Source organism: Protopterus annectens, chromosome 10.part0, assembly GCF_019279795.1.
Source record: "Protopterus annectens isolate FY-2018-M chromosome 10.part0, PAN1.0, whole genome shotgun sequence".
NCBI classification, from domain to species: Eukaryota; Metazoa; Chordata; order Ceratodontiformes; family Protopteridae; genus Protopterus; species Protopterus annectens.
This window is the reverse complement of record NC_056744.1, coordinates 29,340,003-29,365,954: the sequence shown is the minus strand read 5'-3', so window position 1 is coordinate 29,365,954 and position 25,952 is coordinate 29,340,003. Positions and strand designations below refer to the sequence as shown.

At 37.1% G+C, this 25,952-nt stretch overlaps 1 protein-coding gene across 1 annotated transcript in view; it reads right to left on the bottom strand.

Moving 5' to 3' along the window:
- Positions 1-25,952, bottom strand: part of MRPL58 (mitochondrial ribosomal protein L58) — a 240,575-nt gene that overhangs the window by 40,388 nt on the left and 174,235 nt on the right. Inside the window, exon 5 of the mRNA XM_044084977.1 lies at positions 17,370-17,539. Within this exon, the coding sequence (XP_043940912.1) occupies positions 17,370-17,539 (170 nt within the window). The remainder of the gene's footprint in view (positions 1-17,369; positions 17,540-25,952) is intronic.

Here is a 25,952-nt window from a genome sequence, read left to right as displayed (position 1 = left end):
ATTTAAGCCATAAATCCTAGAGTCCTGATATTGAATGGAAAAGTTCAGAAAAAATCCAGACACAGCTGCATCTCGTTTCATGTCAAAAAGGCCTTTTGGAAATAGATGCCTATAAGGCATCCCAAAAACACAATCTTCTGAGATGGAGTCAAGGGGGCTTTTGCAATATTTATCTGGAAACCCAGACTGGTCAAAAGGATCATCATCTAGATGACAAGAGTCATTAACATGGGTTAGTACGCAGCAAAGATAAGCAAGTTGTCTAAAGAAGGAAAAATGTGAATATCATTTAGTCTCCAATAAACTACTACTGGGACAAGACATTTATTGAATATCCTTGCAGCTGTAGAGGGTAATGCAGAGCACTGATAATATGACCCAGAAACAGAGAACCTTAGAAATGTCCTGAAGACTATGGTTATAGAATGTATTGTGAAGTATCTTTTAAATCTAGAGTTACCAAGTAACTCATGTGAGGAATGTGGCGTAACGGGTTCCATAAGCTAATCATTTTGAACTTTGAAAGTTTTTTGTACAGATTTAGAAATAAAAGATCTAGTACTGGCCTCCAAGAAGTCTCTTTCTTTGGTACCAGATGCATTCTGGAGTAAAAGCCTTTGCCCCCTTTGACCTAAAAGCACTCATTCTAGGACTCCCTGGATATGTAAAGACTGAAAAAACAGAGGAAAAAATTGGGTTCAGAGGGTGAGGAAGAACTCCCCTGAAAGTAAGTTTTTGTATCCACTCCCATCTGTAACCTGGCCCATTTTTCAACACCTAGGAGTCCAAAACAATCTTTTGCCAAAGAGGAATGTTGACGGCCAGTTTTTTCTTCTTCTGGGACAGATTTTAAGAGTTATTGGCTGGCAGAGAGAGGGAGAGAAAAGAATAAGGAATACTGGCAGTGTCATTCTGAACTATTGGTTTGCCCTTATTTCTTTTTTTTTTTTTTTTTTTTCAAAACAGGTTTATTGTTTTAACATATAAGAGAAATATCATAACAATTTTATACAAGTAATTAAAAATAGGTATTATTATAATATTCAACAAAACAACTAAAGTATTTACAAAGACATCCACTACAATCAGAGATCAATTAAACTAAAATACCATGCTATTGAAATTAAAATTTTTTTAACAAATTTTGTAAATTATCCCATACAATAAAATAAGATGTTTTTCTGTTTGTTCTAGTCCTAATTGTGTTTATTTCCATATGGCACACTATATTCATAACATTTTTAAATTCATTGAACGAAGGAGGTGTATCTGAAATCCAATTTCTAGTTATTATTTTCCTAGCCACTGCTAGAATAGACCATAACAAGGGAAGCTTAACCTTTTTAACACTTTGAGGTACAGGTGTGTTGAATAATATAAGAGATTTAGAAATAATGAAATTATCTGTAAAAAGAGCCTGCAAAAATTCATTAATTGACTTCCAGTATTCTTTCAATTTTATACAGTCATAAAACATATGAGCCCAGTCAGCATTAATTTCTACATTACATCTCTTACATAGATTATCTTTATTATTTAATTTATTCATCATCAAAGGTGTATAAAAAGATCTATGTAAAAATTTCCATGTATAAAGTCTCCAGACAATGGAAGACGTAGTTCTATAAGCAGATTCCAATATATATTGTTTATCTTGTTGATTTGGTGGGGGTCCCCATTAACAGAAGTGAAATAATTCCAGTATGAATCTACACTGTAAAAAGTTTCTTGTCTGATAACTTTATGTATGTATGAAAGTTTACCTTTATCAGAAACTTTATGTTGTAAATTTAATATCAAGTAATCAATCAGTGTTGGAATAGATTCTTTAACAGTTATAGACATTAAATCTATTTTATTAATGAGATGTTGTCTAAAGGTCTGAACCTCTAACCAGCAAGTTTCTCTTAGATCAAATTCTTGTTTTAAGAAATCTAGATTTTTAACTTTATTATCAGATATCAACTGATACCAGTACTTTAGATCATTATCTATAGCTAAATGAGTTCCTTCAGAAGTAGATGACAAAAGCATACCCTGAGTATACATTATAGGAAATACAATAAAATTCCATTCCCTATACTTAGGGTGCATGAATATAAAGTTACGATAACTAATAATAATATTTAATGGGTAACAAACCATATGTTTAGGTGTAATAGGTGAAGTACAAAATTCCTTTAGTAACCATAACATGGAGTTATTTACAATCATATTTTTATGTGTTAAGGAGATTTTCATGAAGTGTATACTAATTAGCTCCCAATAATCTTTCCATTTTGTGACATATGACTGATCTATTAATAAAGTAATAACTTTTACAATAGAAGAGATAGTATATAAATTAAAGTCTGGAAAAGAAATACCCCTTGAGACCAGCTATTAGTATGTTTCTTTAATGCAATCCTAGGTCTATTAGGTGCCCATAAGAAATTTAACATTAGTGTGTTCAGTTTCTTGATAATTATTTTTGTAGGTGGAAGTATTATTGATTGTATTAAGTATAAAATCTTGGGGAATATTATCATTTTAATAATTGTAAGTCTCTCCTCCATAGTAAAAAACATATTATTCCAGGTATTAAAAAGATTTTGTATATTAAGAAAACAGGTATTATAATTATTATATATAATAGATTTAATATCTTTAGATAGTATTATACCTAAATAAGTTATCTGACCTGAATTGGGTACATATTTAGTAAAATCACTAAAGAAAATATTTTTTCGTGTATATATAGGTAGTATTTTAGTTTTTTCTTCATTGAATATTAAACCAGAAATACTTTTAAAATTCATCATGTTATCAAATAGAGACTGTATAGAAGAATTAGATCCTGTTGATGTAATTAGAACATCATCTGCAAAAAGTTGAATTTTGGATGTTGTATTTTCATCTATTTCAAAACCCTCTATGTCAGTACTGTTTCTGATCAAATTAGCCCAAGGCTCCATTACTAAAGTGAATAATAGTGGAGAAAGTGGACATCCTTGTTTTGTACCTTTAAGAATGGGTATTTTTTGTGAAACATATGTTCCTACCTTAATATAAGCCAACGTTCCTTTGTATAAATGTTCAATTAGATTTACAAATGCATCCGAGAAGTTTGTGCACTTCATTAAGGTAAACAGATAGTCCCAACTTACTGAATCAAATGCTGAACTTATATCAAGACTAATAAGTGTTAAATCTTTCTTTTTCCTATTTGCAAAATCTATTAATGTTAAAGTTCTTCTTATATTATCAAAAGTATTTCTATTTACAATGATCTATATCTATAATGCCGGGAATGATTGTCTTCAATCAGCAAAGATATTCATAAACATTTTATAATCAACATTAAGTAATGAGATGGGCCGATATGAAGAACATCTAGTTGGATCTTTATTAGGTTTTAAAATTGGCGAAATAAATGTATATTGCCAAGATGGGGGGATTATTAACTCAGTTTGGGCCAAAATAAAAACCTTATGTATTAATGAATATGTTATTTTTAGAAAGGATTTTATATATCTCTGGTATAATACCATCATTACCCGGTGCTTTGTTTGATTTAAGCTTATTTATTTGTGTAATAACTTCTGTATATGAAATACTCTTGTCCAATAGTTTAATCTGTTGTTTATTAAGCTTTTTATTCATATTTGTGGTTATAAACTCCTTTATTTTATCTTTAGGTTCCATGTTAATATTATTATGGTTAATTTTGTGAAAGTGATTTCTAAATTCATCTAGTATTGCTGGTATACTAGAAACATTCTTCTTTTTCCTTAGAGAAAAGATTTCTTTGATATGGTTTTGTTTATTCAACCTTTTTGTTTTATTTTTAAGTCTATGTAAGTATTTGGGGCTTACTGAATAAGACAAAAACTTGTATTTCTCTAAAGTTATTTTAACTTTATGAGTTAAAATTTCTTTGTATTTCTCATTTAGTTTGTTTATTTCTTCAATAACTTTCTTGTCCATAATATTTTCCTTATTATTATGTTTATAAGAGTCTAATTTACTTTGAATATCTAACAATTCCTTATCCCAAGATTTCCTTTTATTATTATAACATCTGATACTTTGTCCATATAGATATGATTTTAAGGCATCCCAAACATAAGCAATGGAGACTTCAGGAGTGTTATTTATGTCTAAAAAATGTTTTACTTCTGAAAGTATATATTCTTTATAGTCTTTTAGTTGAGTTAAGTATGCTGGTATCCTTTTGATCTGAACATTATGAGTATTTCTTATCATGAATTCAAAAACAATTGAATTATGATCAGATATAGGACATGAAATGATTTTGGAATTAATTAAATCTGTTACCATTTGGTTAGAAATAAAGACTCTATCTATTTTTGAATAAGTTTTGTATCTGTTAGAAAAAAAGGTGTATGGTAATGATTTTGAATCTATCTGATTATTAATATCATTCAAATGATAATAATTAGCAAAATCCTTTAAATGTTTTGCATTAGATGTAATTCTTCTCTTTCCTATAGTGGTAGTATCACTTTCATGTAGTATACAATTAAAGTCACCAGCAAAAATAATATCTCCTATAGAGAATGATATGATCTTATCAAGATGATGTTTCACTGTATTAATACCAATTCCAGGTATCCAATATACATTAATTAAAGTGCAAGTCTTCCCATTAATTTGTATTGTAACCATACAAAACATTCCTTTGTCATCCTGATAAGACTTAATGGTTTTAGGAATGGGCATACTTTTATTCCATAAAATAGCCACTCTTTTCTGAGTGTGCTCTGACCTAACCAATACTGTATATTTGTTTGTGGCTAGTTTATCATTATCTTTTTTCAAGAGATGGGTTTCTTGTAGGAAGACTAAGTTGGCCTTATGTAAATTAATGTATCTTATTAGGCTTGCCCTTTTACATGGATTATTCAATCCATTAATGTTTAAAGAAATTCCTTTTAAAGATGTCATTTGGCATTTTTAAAACGAATCTTATGATCAAAATAACAAATAACAAGATAAGTAATGTTACATCTCCTCCTTTAGGTGTACCTTTGAATATAGCTGTATTTATTGAATCTCTTATGGGATTTCGTATAGGATTCAATTTTGTTTGTAGTGACAATGAATGTACAAAATATATTGTGGATGTCAAAACTATATACAAATAACAATGAACAAGTGAAAATAATGTAAGGATTAAACCTTGCATCCAGCCTGGAGTTGTAAACTCCAACTTAGAGTAGTATTTACCACTCAAGTTAACCCCCTACCCTAAGCAGCAGTACGTCAGCTACCACCTTATCAATTTAATACTAGTTATATTTAACTGAAGTAAACAGTTTTCAATTCAATTATCTAGCAAGACAAGACTACACATTTGGTAAAACAGCATCATATAAACTAAAATAAACCTTTTTTTTTTTTTAAAACTGTTCATACTACTATATACATCCATGTAATATAAAACACTTGTATGCAAATAGCATTCAAATAATCTTGATGTTAGAAATCAAGAGGAGAGAAAAATAAGTTCTAACATTCATTTAAATCAAAAACTTTGGCTAATATGATTCAGACATTACATATATTAGGATGCATCTATTTTCTGTCATGTAAATACAGTTAACAGCTTCCAAAAAAAAACCTTGAATTGCTTGTATATGAGCATTTACTCAAACTCATTATTACCAATAGAATAAAATATTGTATTCATAGAAATTGTTATAAATCATACTTCATAGTTAAGCAGATTCTCAGAAACATTTATATACATATCTACATACACACACATATATATATATATATATATATATATATATATATATACATACATACACACACATATACACATATATATATATATATATATATATATATATATATATATACACATGCATACACACACACACATACACACACACACACACACACACACACACACACACACATGCACATACACACAAAAACACACACACATACACACACACACACACACACACATATATATATATATATATCTGATCTCACTGAGTTGTATCTTTACTGAGCACCATCTTACATTGCTGTCCCTTCAATAAATCTGTCTGCTTTATACAAAATAATGCACAGCAAACACATTTTAGTAACCAGATTTTACAAACATGCTATACTACTGCTTTAAAATATATCACATGACAATTTCTTCCAGTATAGAGTTATAAAATTATTTATGCTGGTCAATCAGATGAATTAAATCAGTTATAGTAATGTATATGTTTGGGACATAGGTTTTTAACACATATTATTAATTTGCTATTCCTGTATCTGTGATGTGTCAGTGTGATATCTAGGTCAAAGGTGAGACCAGCTGCTTTCAGCTTCTCTGTGAGAATTCTGAGAGTTGAAGCTTTTGAAGTAGCTCATGGACACTGTGCATGAGACAGCCCACATCCCAGATTGTCTCTCTTAACATTTTGGTGGGAAACTTATTAAAAACTAGTGACAAAAATTCATTTAGCAGTGTAAATGCATCTAAACATGACAAAACCTTCACAATGCATTCTACAGGTTATTACAGACTCTATGTAAGTGAAATAAAGCCCAAAATTATTAATAATTAACAAAACTCAACATTTTTGTCCCAACTCAACTCCTATGCGAATCTTATTATTTACTGTGTCTATATGATCAAAAGTATTTCTATATATTAATAAAGAAAAGAAAAAGAGAGTAGAAAGTAAAAGGGTGTAAGGCAGAAATAAAAAAATGTAAGAGAAAGCTATAAGAAGTATATACAATAGAATATTACTTACTGTTTATATTAATAGAGTTAAAAATAAAACATATTATTTACTATTATTTAGTTCTAATTATTATTAGTTAAAGCATGACAGATTATTTACAAACAAGCATAAGCAGTGTAATCAAGAAAGTATAATTAGGAATAGCATTTGAAGAACATATAAACTTTTAAAGGAAAAAAATGTATCAAATTACTGACCTTATTTTTCCTCTTCAGAAAGAGAAACAAGTTAAATCACAGCTTGCCATTAAATTTCCAGATATTTTGACTAGTTATGAAACAAAACATTTCTTTGCACACAGAGAATAACTTTGATTAAATCTTTTCAAAATATTTGTTGCTTCTGGAAATGCAGGAACTATATTTAAAAAGATTAATAATAAAATAAAATGATGAGAGAGAAAAAAAACATAGTACAAATCATTTGTTTTTTAGTCTCTTCTTCTTCTCTGAAGTCTTCCACGAAGTTTCAGTTGCCAGTCTCTTTAACGAGGGACTAGCCCATTCCATTTCTTCTATTTTTCCAAAATCTTATTTTTTTTGATAAACAGTAAAGCAGAGTCTAAGTCATCGAAAATTTTAGGACCATCAGGAAGGAAGATTTTAAGCTTGGCAGGAAACAGAAGGTATGTTTTAAACTGTGCTTTTTAAGCTCCCTTATTAGTGGCAGAAAAACTTTTCTTTTAGCTAATACCATGGAAGAATAGTCATTGTCAAAACGCACAGTTGTTTCATTAATCTTACCAGGAGCTTTAGCCCAAGCAGATTTAAGAACCATCTCTTTATCAAAAGATGATAGAAATCTAACTATAACTGATCTAGGATAGTTTTTGTTAGAGTTAGTATTAGCTATAGATCTATGTGCTCTTCGATACCAAAAGAGAATGCTTCTGGTAAATCTAAAGTTTTAGGGAGCCATGTTGTTAAAAAGAAGTAATATTGTTACCTTCAATATTTTTTGGCAGTCCAAAATCCTAATGTTATTGCGCCTAGATCTATTTTCCAGGTCATCCAGCTTTGTTTGTAAATGTGTATTTTGTTTCAGCAGAAACTCAATGTTGATTTCCTCTTCTTGTATTCTATTTTCCATGTCATTCACAGCTTCTTCTATGCCTGTCATCTGGATATTCTGTTGTTGCAGGTCCATATGTAACAAGTCTATTTGTTTTGTAGTTTTTTCTATGAAAGTGTCTATTTTAGTATCCATTTTATCCATCTTAGCTGTAAGTTGCTGGACTATAATTATCAGAGACTGAAGTTCTTTCTTGATGCTGGAGTCTTGAGAATTTGTCTTACTGGAACTCATTTCAGACTGATAAACTGACAGGAAAATTTCCAAAGTAATTTCTGACAGGAATATTATTAAGATTTCCTTTCTTTTTTAGATATAGTTCAAGAACTATATAAAACAAACATATTTAGAAAGAAAATTACTCCAAAAATTAATTTTTTAAGTAATTAATTCCTGTCAATGTAATGAAATTGGTGGAGCTGAAGAAATCTGCTGCTATCCTGTGTTCATCCTTGGCCACGCCCCCCCGGTTTGCCCTTATTTCTGAAAGCCCCCTCTCCGTTTTTTGTTGCTATTACCTGCCACAATCTGTTTCCTGCATTTTACTTGCCAACAAAACTCTGGTTTTGTTTATTTGGCTTTTTCATGCAAGAGGGAAGTTTACAGAATTTGCACTGGTGTACACGAAACATATTAGAAACTACCTGAATCAATTTCCCTCTTTCATCATATTGTTTGAGAACCTGGGTATCAGGTGAAAAAAAACAATACCTCCTTATCTACTGCTGAATCCAAGATTTCAGACTTTACCTCCTCAATTTTTGGTTATGTACCCAAGCGTAACTTCTCAATGCTGTACTAGTAGCTGTGTCCCTAGACTCAGTGTCTGCACAATCATACACTCTCCTCAAAGCATGTTTAGATGCCTAGGAAAAGGTATAAAACAGTTTTATTCAAAATACAGCTTTCTTCGTTAAGAAGAGTAGAAGCCAATTTCCTCAGGTTGCCTATATGACAGCATACATTTCCACATATATGCTTGGCAATTCAGAATTCTAAAGGCTAAAGTAGAAGAAGAAAAAAAGATTCTGTTTTACCTATATGGTCCAAGATATTCCCTTCTTTATCACCAGGTGTTGTGTTGGTATTAAGGATCAACCTGTTGCCAAACAGAAACACTGCAGAGACAACTACTGGATCAGCTAAGGTGAGAGAAAATAAATGTATTAGCCTGCGGCATCTTATACAGTTCATCTGCTTTTTAAGAGACTGACAGCTGGATATCAAGATGACTACAGGCAGCATTCCACACAGCCTCCATGGCTGACAGTACAAGAGGAATGGGTGTAGGATAAGACATATTCATTTGTAGTAAATCATAATCTCACCTCTGTTAAAGCTTGTGTTGTACCAGGATTAACTACATGTCTAGCGAAGGTAAGGAACTCTTCTTTTTTTCACAGTAATAACACCATACAAAGAAGTTACTGCAGAAGATGAATGACTCTGTATACATGTCTGTCTGGTATAACTGTCTCTTGCTCCAGCTGCCCAAGAAGAATCTCCCACAGCGTCTCCCAGACTACAGAAGATGGTTCTTTCATGCCAGTATCGGATAATGGAACAGCTGAAGATGACATGGCTGACCCCCAGTTCATGGTGACCAAATTGAGTACAACAGAGAAAGCTGAAAAAGTATGTGAATGGTCTGAGGAACAACCAAAGGCTGATGTAGGTTCCTCACTAGAAGCTAATGCATAGACTGAGTTTGTGAAAACAGTAAAGGACTCCTTGTAAGTGATTTTTTCCTCCCTAGGTATTGCGAAAGAAGAGTTAGCTGGACCAGAGTTAGTATCCATGCTGTTACCAGGGAAGTACCACTAAAAGTGGTACGTGTTGCTGGAGCAAGTCAGTTGCAAGGTAAGTTTGTCACTGAATGTTCACAAGCAGCAGACTTACACTCATAACACTTTCCCCAGCCCCATAAGTAAATAAATATAACAGAATTCCACTGGCAATACTGTTCACACACTTGCAAACACAAAGAGAATCAAAATGGCAGACAGGTTGTCACAACATAACGTAAGCACTACAATGACACTGAAAAACATGCCTTTCCACTGTAAATTTTTCTATTTCAAAAGTCAAAGTTCACATAAGCAGTATGCAGCTTTCCACAAAATTAGCCCCAAGCATGTAAATAAACACTAAAAATCAACAGCAGTCCCAGTCAGGAAATTTCTGATATTGTGAATAGTTGGTTATAGTTGGTTTCTTAAAGGGGAAATACCACTGTCAAAAAAATAAGAAAAAATATTTTTCTTCAAGGGTAATAATTTTTAAGTGGAGGGGTCCCCCCAACAGGGTCTTGTCTACAAAGCTTTTAGCCAATCGCTGTTCCTATGAATCCTGAGAGATGCTTCTTTTCATCATGGCAAGAAAAGTACTGACGAAAGCTTCACTCTGACTGCTGATTTCCTTCCTTGGAATTAGCCAGTCAGCAGTCACAGTGAAGGATGGTGTGAGAGGCCAGGATGGGGAGGGCAGAGATTTTTGAATCAGGGCAAATGTTTCCCGGGCAGGAAACAACCCTTATAACCTAAGGGCTACTGCAGCAATGAAAATGAACATCATCATATCCTGCCGTACAGTCAGTGGATAAGACTCCATGTAGAGTGCTATCTAGAAACTAGAATATCTGAAGGACTCAATGGAACAAAGATAGTTCAAAGAAAGGTGCAGGGATGATGCTTAGCCTACATAACAATATACATAAACAGACACTAGAAATCCTGCTGACACTAGAAAAACTCAACATGTGTAGTCTTAAAGAAATAAAAGTAAATGTTTGACATAATAAAAAACGTGGAAGCTCTGCATATCACAGGAAGGGAACTGAACACTCATAGCATGCTCCTGAAGAAAAAGAACTACCAAAAATTGTAAAAGAATTAAAGGATGCATGACCTTAAAACAGCATTTCTAAAGAGGGAATGGAAACATTACAAAAATTAAGAATTGGTTAAGGAAAGTACAGTTGTGTTAGCAAACTTACCAGAAGAAGAGATGTTCAAATGATCAATGCTGTAGTAGTCTTACCTATATGGGTTATATCCTGCCTAGGGCACAACACATGGCCAGCTATCAAAGTTTAAAGGCAGACATGAAAAAAAAATCAGCTGTCTTGGAATGAAGCCCTTCACAGCTTTTAAGCCAACAGCCAGGGGGAGGCTTAAGCCCAGATAAGGACAGTTCGTGGAAAATAAAAATAAAGGTCCTCTACCTAGTAACAAAACATACAAAAATAAGGGGGGGGGATGAGGGAGCGATTACTCGAACATCTACTGTTACGGTAAGTTTATGTACACATCTATACTACATCATTAGGATCACTGCTGCAATCACCGTAGCTTTATGGGTAGATTACCATAGCTTAGACAGACTTGAAGGAAGGAGGAAGAAGGAGGACGGTCCAGGTATCCCTGGAGAATACTTCTGGCAAAGCCTACCCAAGATCTGGAGATGGAATCTACTTTATAGTGTTTTGTAAAGTGTGTACACACAGGAACAAGTTACTGATTCAATACTTCTAGAATGCAATCTTTTCTAAAAATGCCACAGATGAAGCTAAATCTCGTTGTGGTGGGAATAAAAAAAGGTAATTGCACAAAACAAAATCTTGGGATATACTTAGTTTTGACACAGGTTGTCCTTTTTTCCTACCTTCACAAGAAATGAACAACTGATCAGAGTTCCTGAAATGTTTTGCTCTGTCAAGATGAGTTGTCTGTGGACAAACAAGGTAAGAAGTATCCTTTCTCCCTCAGTTTTAGGTTTTGGAAAGAAGACTGGGAAATGGACAGATTGGTTCAAAGTAAACTTGGATACCACATTAGGTATAAATAAAGGATCAGTCCTTAAGAAAACCATTGCATTTTTCTCACATGGCATCTTGCAATAGGGATAATAATCAGCCATGAGACCAGAATGCTGAGAAATTCCCTGGCTAAGACAGAAGTCCGAGTAGGATAAACTCAGGAACAGATTCAGATACAGATCTATTTTTTCCTTTGGAAGAAAACCTCTTTGAATTAAAGTACCTAGGACATATCTCAAGAAAAGAATCCTGTGAGAAAGAGTTGAACAAGACTTCTGTATGTTTTCCTGGAACTCCAGTATGTACAGAAGACCCCCTTACCCAGGTGGGAGATTCTTAACTATGAAAAAGACTCTGCAGAGATAAGCAAGTTGCCTAAATAAGGAAAAAAATGTGAATAACTTGCAGTAGGCTATCACAGCAGCCAGACACTTTGTGAATACCCATGGACCACAGATTAGACCAAAGGGTAATAATGCAGAGAACTGATAATGTGATCCAGATGCAGAAAAACATAACACATGAAATCTGGATCTACAGAAATGTGATATGTATCTTTTAAATCTAAGGTCACTAGAAAACTGAAATGGGGAAAAGGGGGTAACCAGTTGTGAAGGGATGATAACATTTTGAACTTGGGCACTATCACAAATAGGTTCAGAAAGAAATGATCCAGAAATCCTTTTGACACCAGAAAGATTCTGAATAAAACACTTCTCCTAAATGAAGAGGAAGGAACCACTTCTATCACTCCCTGGGAAAACAGATGCTAATGAATGGGAAGGAAGAGGGGAGTTTGATCTGGAGGAAAAAAAATTACTCGAAAAGGAGGGAAGAGACTCCCACTACCAACTGTATGTAACCTTGAAGGATTACTTTCTGAACCTGTCTAAAACGACCTGTTGCCAAAGAGAGAAATGGAGGTTCAGACATTCTGAAAGTATTAAGGGTTTGTCACAGTGGGCATGGCAGGGGGTACTTTATTACACTGTCATATGTTCTGCAAGGTAGATCTTTTTGGCACCTCCTTACCATTGCTTTTTAAACATTTGCTTAACAGCTGCTTGCCAAGTTTTCTTTTTTTTTTTTTTTTGGCTTTTTAAAGATGTTGTACAGGTAGCATTAAATCTTTTGGCACACTTGGAGAGGGGTAGGCTGAAAAATCTCAAAGATTCCTTGAATCAGTTTACCCCTTTCATCACACTTTTTAAGACCCTCTGCAACAGATGGTCCAAAAAACAACTCGCTATCTAAGGGAGAATTCATAACATCAGCTTTGACATCTTCTGGAAGATTTTGAGAATGCACCCAAGCAAATCTGCTCTTAACAGTTCCAGTGGCATCAGCAGAATTATAACCACATTTCAAACAGTGAGTAGACACTTCAGGCACAGAAGTGTGCACACAGTTTTTTTTTTCCTTTGAAGAGGTAACAAATGCCATAATATTCCTTGTATTCTCAAAGCAGGCAAGCATAAACTTTAACATTTGAGACTGACAGGTGAAAATTCAAAAAATAAGTACTGCGGAAGAATATAGCAATAACCCACGCCTGGGTGTGGGTAATGTGAGATTTACCCATGGTTGGCGTGGTTTGGTCCCGAGGGTGAAGCCCAAGGGACCAAACAAAGACAACCGTGGGTAAATCCCGCATTACCCACACCCAGAAGTGGGTTATTGCTATTATACTATGACATTATTTAAGAAAAGAAATAATTACTTTTCTTAAATAATGGCATTGTATAATGTCTCTTTGCTGCCCTTCCACAGCTGTCTGGTATCCGCGGCAGTTCTGATGTACCGCTCATGCCTACGCAGTACATCAGAGCTGTGACCAAAAGCAACGGAGAAAGCAAGATCTCCATTGCTTTTTACTGTTTCGCTATGTTAAATGGGTTTAACATAGCGAGACAGCTTTAAAATAAGCAACGGCGATGTCCTCATGGGCAGTGGAGTCAATATGTTCCCAATGAAAACAGAGTCATTCTGGAAATAGTTAAAAAAAAAATCCTTCAAAAGGAACTGGCAAAAGGCACACTCTCCTCAGAATATGAATCAGAACCCTAAGGAGACAAAATACAATCTCAACCATTCCATGGCTCAAAAACACTCTTCAGAAAATTAAGAATGTCTTTTTTTACCAAAACAGTTAAACTGGAAGGGTCAAGACCCTGAACTAACCCCTGAGCCAAGCCCAATAAATCACTCTTGTCCAAAGAGACATTTCTTTTCTTCAAGTCTCAAAAGTTTTTTGCTTTTTTTTTTTTAAAAGCAGACCCAATTTTGCTAGGGAAAACCTCTCTAGTGATAAGCATAGCATTCTAGCTATCCAACTTGCAGATGACATGTCTAAACGCTGCTATATGCTGACTTGTAGAGACATCACAGGGAGCTAAGGAAAAAAAATGAATGGTCTGAGGAACGTGAAATGGGCACAACAAAGTCAACCATTTGTGGCTGTGGTGACAAAGGTTATTTAGTAATTGTTTTTCTTTCTGTGGTTGGAAGAAGGATAAAGTGAGGAACTGGTAGGCTGTTGCAAGATTAAGCCAAAAAAGATGTCTGATTTCCAGGTAAGTCTGGCAGCAGTTGTCAGTAAACCAGGTAAGGAGTCAAAAAAACAGCAAAAAAGCACTTTAAGAACTCACCCCAATCCCCAAAAGTAAAACAGCATAACATTTGCCAGAGAAAAAGTTTTACCTTAGTTTAACTAACTTATTTTCCACAAAAGTAAAAAGTAATGCTCCTGTTTAAAAGCTACTAAAAATCACTTGACAGTCCAAAAAAAAACACCTTTTTTTCCCTAGCTTAAAATTAATATTTTCACCATATTTTCACCTTGAAAGTAGATGTAGAAATGTTTCGCTAAAGGGAACTTATCTGCCACTCAATAGAAAGCATTAGCCGATTATCGATCCTCAAAAGCCCATAAGAGGAGTATCTCTGGTGACCAGAAAGGTCTAAAGGGCTTGACGTCCAAGCTTGCCTTTTCTGTCAACTCAGCTTGAGCTGACTTCACAGTTTGGATGCATGGAAGGTGCCATGAAGCTCTGGAAGCTGGCCTGTTCTTATATCTATAGCAGGATACAACCCATACAGCTAAGGCTACTTGCAGCAGTGATAGTGATGATGAACCTCACGTCTTCCTGGTTAATGCAACATTGTAAAGAATCTACACAACTCTGCGCTCTCCTAAAAGGCACAGATCTGTGTAATAGGATGGTCCATGCCTGAATGAGAGGAATGAATACTCACTATTCTAACTTCCATTCATACGAAAAGAAAGCTATCTTTTCAGATTCTGTCCTTTGGAATGAAGATGCTGAAGCACACAGTTCCAGAATTTTAATGTCAGAACACAAAACTGAGGGGACTATTTGGGCTCTCCTCTCAGCTTGATGATGTACCATATTACGACAATGTCTGTTCAAAAATGAACAGGCACAGAGATAATGTTTCTATTCAAGCTTTTACATCTAGCCAACCTGCATATATCTACTTTATTTTAATGTGTAGGACCTTTGTAGTTAAGTCTCTCACTCGATTGTAACTGTCATGGAGTGGTAGTGTGCTTCTCAATCATTTTCTGAAGCATCTAAGAGGACATTGTGGGAAGAACCCTAGTCAAATTTTGATGGTGAACACATTCTAATGTTCACCATAATTGTGTACTCACTGTATCAGATGACATGGGATATGATCTTCTACTGTAGGTACATTGGCATTTCATCTCTGATACACCTCCCATGGCATAATTCTTGTATTCCAAGTTGCACAAAAAGTTCCTGTTCTTGACAGTTTGACCCTATTCACTGACAAAACAATCTACAAGATATAAAAAATAAAGTACACAAGAAAATAGAATTCCAAAGTTGACCAAGTTTTCAGGAAAATTCATCTAAAAAACATAGGGTGGACAGCCTGGCCAACACACAGGAATAGCAGGAATGTAATACACATCTACTGCAGAATACCACCTTCCAGGCTGACAGTATGCAGAGTACATATCTGCGATTATCTGGCTTTGGAGGTTTCCACAGTGAGTGAATGCCGGAAAAAACTCTAATCAGTAAGAACAAATGAAACCTCAGAGAATAAGATCCAAACAGCAAACGCTAAAAACAATGGGAATGATGAAACAAGGTGCTCCTGCTGCAGATGCCAACTTACAGCGAGTACAAATCTGTGTTTGCAATATGTAAAAAAATAAAATAAAAAGTTTGTCAGTTTATAAACTGTGACGCGATTGTAAATAGGTTTCTAGGTTCATAGGTGAATACTAGGTTAATTGTCCTAAAGGGCTATTCTAAGCCTTGCCAATAACTCTAGATCAGACAGAAGCCATGTACCTTGTGCCTGTGAGGTGAATGCGAGCTTCTGTGAATGCCCTTAAAAGCAATTAATAAAAACCCAGAGCACCTGAATTAGTGACGTCACTCAGCACTACAGCCGCAGATTACAACCTTGCTGTACTAATACACACCTGGTCCTCTGGTCATCATTTGAACCACAAGACAGCCTGTGCCTCAATGTAGTTGTACTACTAGTAGTAGTACTAGTAGTAGTAGTAGTAGTAGTAGTAGTAGTAATGTTCAACTGGCTTTCTGTGTAACTAGTTGCCACTTGTGTTTCTTTACACTACTGCTATGACTTTGTTACTATTGTAATAATTTTTAAAATGTGTATGTTCTCCTGCCCTTTTCTGCTCTAATCAGATGGTGACTGAAAATGCTCCCCACCTCCAAATGGCCCAGTCAACCTGTATCCAAAGGTAAAATAAAAAAATAAGATGATTCTTTGTTTTTTTTTTTTTTTTTATAGCTTCACATATACTAAAGCATTTCAATACCAGAATAAGCACATATTTGAAAAGCAGAAGACCTACCAAAGACAGTGAGGCAAACAAAAGGCTGCAAGGAGGCTAAAATCCTAATAGGATTTGCTATAAACACAACTAAAAGAAAAGGAAAAGAAAGGAACAAAGTGGAGCAATCAACATTACTTCAGAAAGGGTAATGAAATATAAAACATGTTACCTAGCAGTGATTTGGAAAACAGCACTGCCTCAGTTTTATAAAGAGGGTTAGGAAAAAAGACAAGTGCACAATTACTTGATAAAACAAAATAAACAGAATAGACATTTAAGAAGCAGTTTTGTAGCCATTTCTCCAGTACTTTTCCTGTCTCTATGAACAATATTATACAAGAAAAATGGCACAAAGACAGAAGACAAAAGAGACATTCTGGCAAGTAAAGAACTAGCTTCATCATCAACAGAGAGAAAAATACTGACAATACTGGCATAGCAGTAAGAAGCAGTGATGCCGATGATACCTGGAGGAAGGGACAGATGTATGCACAGCAACATTACAAAAATCATATGAAATACATTTTAACTAGACTTTACACTTGCAAAGTACCGATAGACATTACCTAGCAATGCTTTTTGCTCTCACTTCAGGTCATGGTTAACAGTGTCTGCTTAAAATGGAAGCATTTACTGCCATGCAGCAAAAAAAAACAGGCCAAAATATGGATTCTATTAACCCTCTATGATCACTATGTACTAAACTATCATTCTGTTTTAGCACAACAAAAAAAAGAATACGGGCAGAGCTGCAATTCATCATACTAATCCCTGACTTTGTATGGTAACCAGGTTCATGACCTTTAGCAACTGAAGACAGTCATATTTTGTCTCAGTCTGGTATCCTCAGTACCTCGTGCGTCGGAATGCTGCATCCTCCTCTGATGGCTCTGCAGGTTTGTAGCTAGCTTCTGTTATCATATCCTGGATTTTCTGCAGGCAGTCAGACAAATTTCTCATCTGGTAACGACTCACTTCAGATGTGATAATCAACTCCCCAGACTTGTTTATTTTGTTTTTGTGCTAGTGAAACAAAGAAAATATTTTTACAGTTGTCAACCTTATGTATTGCACAAAGGCTTTATGCACAGCAGTCTCATAACAAAAGTGTTTATTTTATTTATATTTGTTTACCAGGGTAGTATACTGACCTCAATGAACCATTTACAGGCACAACCCGGGTGAATAGGCTCATACAAGCAATGAACAAAACTTATTTACAGATACAAAGATACACTAAAAAATAAATATATTTTTACAGATGCTACATTTAGTTCAAAAAGCTGTTAATGTCAAAACGTGGAATTATGCTTGGCACAGTTTTGCAAATAAGGTGGAGTCGTGATGACTTGTGCTTCAGGGATAGCAGCATATCATTATATAGAAAGGTATGAAGACATCAGAAGAGTCAAGTGAGAATAGTTGCACGAAAAGATACCATGGGGAGAAGAGAGAGAAAGGGGCGACAGGTATGTAGAGGGAGGAGTAGTAGAAAAAAGAAGTGAGAGAGATGTAAAGGGAAGAGGAAAGTAGGATGAATAGAGGCATAAGTCATAGGAAGTTACTAGGCTATTGGCTCTGAGGCCCTTATAAGCCTAGCCAAGAGTTTAGCCCAGGTTTAGACAAGTCAGCACCCAAAGCTCCCGTCCAGCAGGGACACAGGTGGAATCCCATGGGTGTATTTTTTGTTTCCCATCCATTTACCCAGGTTAAGCTTAAAAAGAGATGAGGTACTCTGCTTGACATGGAGAAGGAGTCTATTCCACAGTTGGGGGAGTCTCTGGGACATAAATCTGTCCCGCCAAGAAGTCCTATTGAAGTCACAGACCAGGTTGAGGTTGCGTGTGTGTGTGTAGGCTACTTGAGTGGAGCTTGACTTACGGATATGCAGCAGTCCCCATCAAGGCGGGGTCTGAGATTGCTTTGTATGCCAGACAGAGGTCACCTCTGAAGAGTCTGTATGAAACTGAGTAGAGGGACGAGCCTTTTAGCCCATCTGTGTAGGTTAGATGTTTGAGGCCCTGGATTATCCTGGTGAGGAGCCTCTGTGGTCTCTCCAGCTGCTGCATGTGCTTTGTGAGGTACATGCAGAAGGGAGTGCTGTACTCAATAATTGGCCTTATAAGGGAAGAATACAGGAATGTTATGACCTCCTTGTCCCTGGATGAGATACCCTTATTTATGAGGTGGACCATGTAGAAAGCGTTCCGTACAACTGAAGCAACATGGTGGTCAAGGCAATGACAAGATGAGAAAAGGAAAGATGAAATCAGTATAAAGGGTCGTGTGAGAGAGGGCTGCTGGGTTCATGTAATGTGACCTGAGTGAGTGCAGCTGCACTTTGCTTGGCTGATGAAGTGTTCCATGAGCTGTTGTCTGAAGTCAGAGTACATTTGGATGTCTCAGACTGAGGCAGGAATGGAATACCATAATTCAGATGCTAGGATGGAAAATAAATTGTCAGTGCAATAGAGTTTACTTTTTGGAGTTAGTAGGGTAGGATGATATTGAGAGCTACCCCCCGAGATTATATGTGGGGGTTCTGGTGAAACGTTTATGAGTGAGAGGGGAAAATTCCTCAGCAATCCTAGGAGGAGGTCGGCTATCAAATGTACTGGGAGTCATTTAGCTCTGCGGAAAATTATGCAGTGGTGTTCCTTATTGGTGGAGTTAGAAATGAATCAGCAAATATTACTGGAGATGGTTTGTAAGGTGGTGGCATTTTTCTTGAGGCTGCAGCTACAATAAGTAGCCCATATTCAAATTGAAATGAGTATGCCTTTGCCTGTGGCAGCTTTGGCTGGCTTGGACAGAAGAGGTGATAGCCTGTTGACCCCAAACAGTAGTGAGTTGATCTGTTGTGTGTGTTCTGAATGTGTAGTAGAAAGTTAAGAGAATGGTCCAACCAAATGCCAAGGTATTTGAAGAGTGTGGTAGTTTCCATGTTGGTATTGTTAACAGGTGATAGCCTGTTGACCCCAAACAGTAGTGAGTTGATCTGTTGTGTGTGTTCTGAATGTGTAGTAGAAAGTTAAGAGAATGGTCCAACCAAATGCCAAGGTATTTGAAGAGTGTGGTAGTTTCCATGTTGGTATTGTTAACATCTTTAATATTAAGGAAGCTGGGTGCTTTGGCTATTTTTTGGTTGATTCTAAAGCCATAAGTAATAAGCTTCTGGCCTATTAGCCACTGGGCTAAGGGTTTGGAGGTAGTCTTGGAGATGAGTTTGTATAACAGAGTGGGGTTTGTTTGACATTTAGATGACCATATCATCTGCATGAAGAATGAGAGGTACTTTGAGGATGATCAGATGGGAATTTGTTGATAAAAGGTGCCAGACCCTATCACCGTTCTTTCCTCAAAGTAGGCACTTTTTAACTATGCAGTCAAAGCTGGATTTAATCTACACACCATATTTTATTTAAAAATGATTCTGATTGCATACTTACAGAACTTTAATTTTCTATTAATAGCAATCAGTACAGAAAGAAAATTCGCATCCAGCCATTAATAATGAGAATGTGATCAATACCAAAATATTTAGACAATTCATCATAAGTTGTGAGAAGAACCCAGACTTGAGCATTACTTTACACTATAGACAAGTCACAGCAAGTCTCTATTGAATGCCATCTTCCCTATTACTCCTTGAGCAGGCATAATGATGATCTTACAGAAACTCTGATTCATTCTGTGTGTGTCTTTTCGGTTTTTCTCGGTTAGGGGTCGCCACAGCGAAATTCCAGTCCGCTAATGATTGGCAGCAGATTTTTAAGTACAGAGTAGCCAGTCCTGACGCACAACCTTCAATGAAGGTATGCCCATTCACGCATGTCTCCACGCAGAAGAAGCTCTAGCTGAGAATCGAACTGGACAGCATCTTACTGTGAGGCGACAACGCTACCACAGCACCATCACCGCAGTAGAAACTCTGATTGATTCTACTTCTTACATATTTTAACAGAAGGACATTTTACAGTGTTCTTGTGTAATCTGTTGCCCAGTCTTTCTTTATGCTGCTCCCTGACACTGTTTTGTGGTTCACTTAACTGTAGAGTGCTGTTGCTTTGTTTTTGCACCTTGAAAATAATGCAAGTGGCATGATACTATACAGTTTGTGGACTGCTGAGAACTGCACTTTTGAAAGCTTTATTGGCAGTATTACTGTGTAATTTGTTACTTTATTTGATGTTGGTACTTAATTGCTGTATTCTTGCACCTTTGGCCCTGCTAAAGGGATTCTACAAAGCTTCCTGTGTTTTAAGTGCCTGTACAAATTTGGTACATTTGCACATCTCTTGGCTCATTCCCACAGAGCTCAGTAACACCTGGCATCCCTGCCTGTGTCTATGAAGTGATTTCCTTGCATCATGTGCCATCCAGGCAAAGCTAAGTATTTATATTTAAAAACGGCACTTCCAAAAGCTATTTAAGTTATCGACTGCTGATTTCTTACTTTATATGTGCAGTTATCTGCGTTTATGACTGACATTACTGCATTTGCTCAAACCGTCTTGCTGTTGGTCTGACTGACTTGAAATCACCGTCTCTACCTAGTTTGTTAAAGTTTTTCTGTGGTAGCATATACTCGAGCAATTTTTTTTTTTATGTTTTAAGAGGACTGGGGTATTCCTTCTAGTGGCCATAGGTGAAGGTCTGGTCTATAATAGTTTGAAAACACAAAGCTGTAAATAAAATTATTTTGTTGTTCAAAGGGCTTAGAAGTCAGTTTCCTGTGTTCAAAGTACTTGTATAAATTTGGCGCACAGGAGCAGTTAGTAGTACCTTGTACAGACAGACCAAATTTTCCCTATAAAACTACTTCTATAACTGTACCACTAACTTCATGAGTGCAGGGCAACAATGCACACTGGGGAGCACCAAGCAGCTAATTTGAGCATTGAGGAGCATCACCCCTTGAATTAAGTATTAAATGGCCTAGTCTCATCTCTGGACCCAAAAGCACACTTCAGCCCTCTATTAACCCTTTGTACAATGCACCCAATAAAGTAAGTCCCATCATGGATATGCACTTTCCCAATTTCTCCAGAACCAATTTGGTGGATATGGATATTGTGAAACAATGCAAGAATTATCTAAAGCTTACTGATAATCATTTAATCCTCAAATCAAATGCAGTATACCAGACATGTATATATACAATATCTCTTAAGGCAAAGCTCTCGCATACAAGCATTCAAAATAACAATATAGTTGTCAGAAACACTCCCACTACTCAGAGCATGTACCCCACACATAGACTAGTTATGCTGAGACACTTAAATGCAATCTTCTCAAAACTCAAAGACATCTCAGACATTCCATCTGCAAAAATTATCCTCAAAAACACTCAACAGTAGCAACACTTAATACTGCACATTCATTCAGTCACTCAGTACAGCTTCAACTACCCATCCGATAAGGCAAGCCCATACACTTCCCAGGACTCTGTATATAGGGTCTCCATTGTACAACATACTATTGCCTCACTCACCTGGCTGAACAAAGAGAAAATAAGAGACAGTTGCCTATCAGGGGCCAGGATCCACCAAGTTACGCACACACTCAAGTTATTGTACCACAGGTACCAGTATGATTCAGTCATAACTCCATGTAGGTGTAAATGACCTCAGATGTACCTCCCTACACTATATGAAAAGAGACCATCTGTAGCGCTGGGACTGTGTGTCAAAGGCTGGTATGTGCCTAGCATTCTAGCTTCACCAAGGATGATGCCACAACGTGAACAGAAAATGACCGACTAACAACTGGATTATTTTCTGGTGTTATTCTAAGGGAATACAATATTTATCAGCATGGGAGGACATGGTTAACAAACCACATTGCTTTGCCATGGATGCTTTGCATCAGGTCTCTCTAGGCTTTTGAATATTGGCCAAAACTATTGTCTTCCCCAATAGAGCCTTTTTTAGGCTATGCCAAACTAACAAAACTTCCGACTTAGCAAAATCTACCCAAGGAAATCTGAAGCTGTAAAATCTACCCAAGGAAATCTGAAGCTGTTGCTGCTCAATGCCAGGAGTCTAAACAAGAAGCTTTACTCTCTTCCAGCTCTCCTTACCCTAGAGAATGCATCTGTGCAGTTACTGAGACATGGTTCAAAGCTGCAGAGAGTACCCATGCAGAGCAAGGTTTCAGTGCCTTGCAAACGTATTTTAGACCAGCAACCACACAGGCAGTGACTAAAGGTGGAAGTGACCCAATATACATCAATAACAAGCATACTTCTAGTCTGGTTAAACAGGATGATGCCCTGGAGTTCCTCTATGTCCAGATTACTATGAACAAAAGTCCCAAACCATATACTAGCAAGCCACAGGTCACCCTCTATGTCCCATGAAACTCATACCTCAACTTAAACCTACTGGACACACTCACCAGTCAACCAAATATCGTACTCTGAGAACTTTAATTGCCCCATATAAACTAGGTATCCTGCAGGTCCAGAAATTTGTAGGTAGACAGATTCCAAGACTTTGCAAACAAACATCCTGAACTAGATAATGCAAACTCCTACCACAGGTAGGAACATATTGGACCTGGCACTGACAAATGCAGCAGAAAGCTGCAACCCCCCACCCCCCATGTAGTGTTCTCTCTGGTAAGGTCGGACCACAAAGCAGTCTCCTTCAAAATAAAAATCAGTTCTGTAACCTCAGTGAACCTTGTCAAATTTAGGAACTAGTCCAAAGCAAACTACCTTTTATTAAGTGATAACCTATCAAAATTTCAAGCCCCTCCAAACCCAGATAACACTGCTTCCCATGTGGAATTATTCACAGAAGCTTTGTATAACCATGCCAATGACTACACAGAGACAGATGTGCTTACCAGAGGGAAGTCCAAAACTAACAAAAAATCAAACTATCCTGGTGGAATCCAAAATTAATCAGGTTGTAAAAACAAACAAAAAAAAGTCACAACCAAGATTAAGAAGTGCAAGAAGAAAAATAATAAACAAATTCTCTCAGCAAAATGAATACACAACTAAGAGGATTAATTCAGTTCAACAAAGCAAAGTTTGAAGTAAAGACCGTAACCCAAGTCAGTAACAACAAGGCTCTCTTTATCTAGGTCAGACACTTCAAAGGAAGCACACAACAGTGTGCCCAATTGATAGTAAATGGAGTCCATGTTCAAGGAAATTGGGAATCTAGCAAATATTCTGGCTGATGAATTCACCTCCAACTTTACCCACCTCTCACCCCCAGCTACCACCACTTCAGCTCCAACTTTACCCACCTCTCACCCCCAGCTACCACCACTTGTAAATACATGAAGTATAACCTCTCAAGACCAAGAGTGTCATTATTCAGCCGTAGCCTCCAAACAGGTTTTGTGCCATGCAAATTGAGGACTGCAATGGTCATCCATCTGCACAAGGGCGGACTATCATATCCCAGGACTACAAACCGATTGGTCCTAGCTGTCATATGAAAAACCATGGATCATGGAAATGATTAACAATGACCTAGGAAACATTCAGATATTGGACCCAATCCAGTTTGGTTTCATCATAGGAAGGTCATGCCTACTGAACCTGGTGAATTTCTTTTGAGGTGGCCAACACAGCAAGGGATGACGGCAAAATGCTGCATACTGCTAATAGCATCTGATACAGTACCCCACACAGGCATTGTAAACAAACTCAAAGAATAGGATCATAGGAGGTTACTAAGCTACTGGCCCTAGGGCCTTTACAAGCCTAGCCATGACATGCCCTTGTTGCCTTGAAGACTGACGCACATAATCCATATCTGGAAAGCAATACAAAGGTCAGCAATGACTGCCCCTGGCCAAGAGGGCCATTTACGGTTCCCCATCCAATCATCCAGGTTACTCTTAAACAGTGTCACTGTGGAGCTCTGCTTTACATGAATTGGAAGTCTGTTCTAGAGTAATGGCGAAATCTGGGAAACATCTCTCTCTCTGTCCGTCTCTCTCTCACTCTCGCTCACTGTCCGTCTCACTCTCGCTCACTGTCAGTCTCTCTCTCTGCCTGCCTCTCTCTCTCTCTCTCTGCCTCTCTCTCTCTCTCTCTCTCTCTCTCTCTCTGCCTCTCTCTCTCTCTGCCTCTCTCTCTCTCTCTCTGCCTCTCTCTCTGCCTCTCTCTCTCTCTCTCTCTCTCTCTCTCTCTCTCTCTCTGCCTCTCTCTCTCTCTCTCTCTCTCTCTCTCTCTCTGCCTCTCTCTCTCTCTCTCTCTCTCTCTCTGCCTCTCTCTCTCTCTCTCTCTCTCTCTCTCTCTCTCTCTCTCTCTCTCTCTCTCTCTCTCTCTCTGCCTCTCTCTCTCTCTCTCTCTCTCTGCCTCTCTCTCTCTCTCTCTCTCTCTCTCTCTCTCTCTCTCTCTCTCTCTCTCTAGGCGTTTGGTATGGTACATACAGAAAGGCACAATGTACTCAATTATTGGTCTCATCAGCGATGAGTACAGGTAGGTACAGCCTCCTTATCTTTAGATGCTATGCCCTTACTTACAAGGTGTGCAACACAGAAGGCCTTCCTTACCACTGTTGACACATGGTGATCAAAGTTAAGGTTGCTATCAATCTGCATTCCCAGATCTCTCACCACTGGATTAAAACACAATGGGGCATTACTGATACTGTAATCTGCAGGCAGTTCACCTTTACTGAAGGGGATGATAAACTTAATGCAAACAAATGCATTAAGTCCATGGCTTTGGCACCAATCACTTATCTCTGTCAGCCTGTTTTGTAATCGTTTGGAGACTCAATGACAGCACCCAGCTTGCAGTCAGCGAACTTTGTAAGCCACAGGCCATCAGTTTTCACTTAGATTTCTGAGAAATAGATTCCAAACAATACAGGGCCAAGAACAGATCCCTGTGGAACACCACCGATAACAGGTCTGCAGGTAGAGGTGGAATCCCCAGCTTTGACTGTAAATATATGGTCGGTGAGCCAGTATGCTATCTATCTAATGATGTATGGGTTAATTCTAGCTGGGTGAGTTTCTCAATGATGCCAGAGTGGGGGACCATGTCAAAGGCCTTAGCTAAGTCTAGATACCATTCTGCCTTCACCCAGGACTTTGGTGACACTGTCAAAGTCAGGTTTAACAGGGATGATCTGCCCTTAAAGCCAAAATGGGTAGAGTCAGGGGTTTGAAGGTCACCTATACCCTTGTTGATAAGGTCCATGATGATTCTCTTCATGGTCTTGCAGATGAGGCTGGTCAGGCTTTTGGGTCTACAGTTCCCAGGGTCAGTCGAATGGGCACCTTTGTGCAAGGGGATCACGGTTGCTGTTTTCCAGTTGGCAGGAATGAAGCCAGTGCTTAGACTGTTGTTGAAGAGTCTGCCCAGTGGTTCAGCTAACTCTTGTTTGAGACCGTTTAGTAAGCGGCCTGGTATGTTACATACAGGCAGTGTTTTTGGCCTTGGAGAGTGCAGTTATGA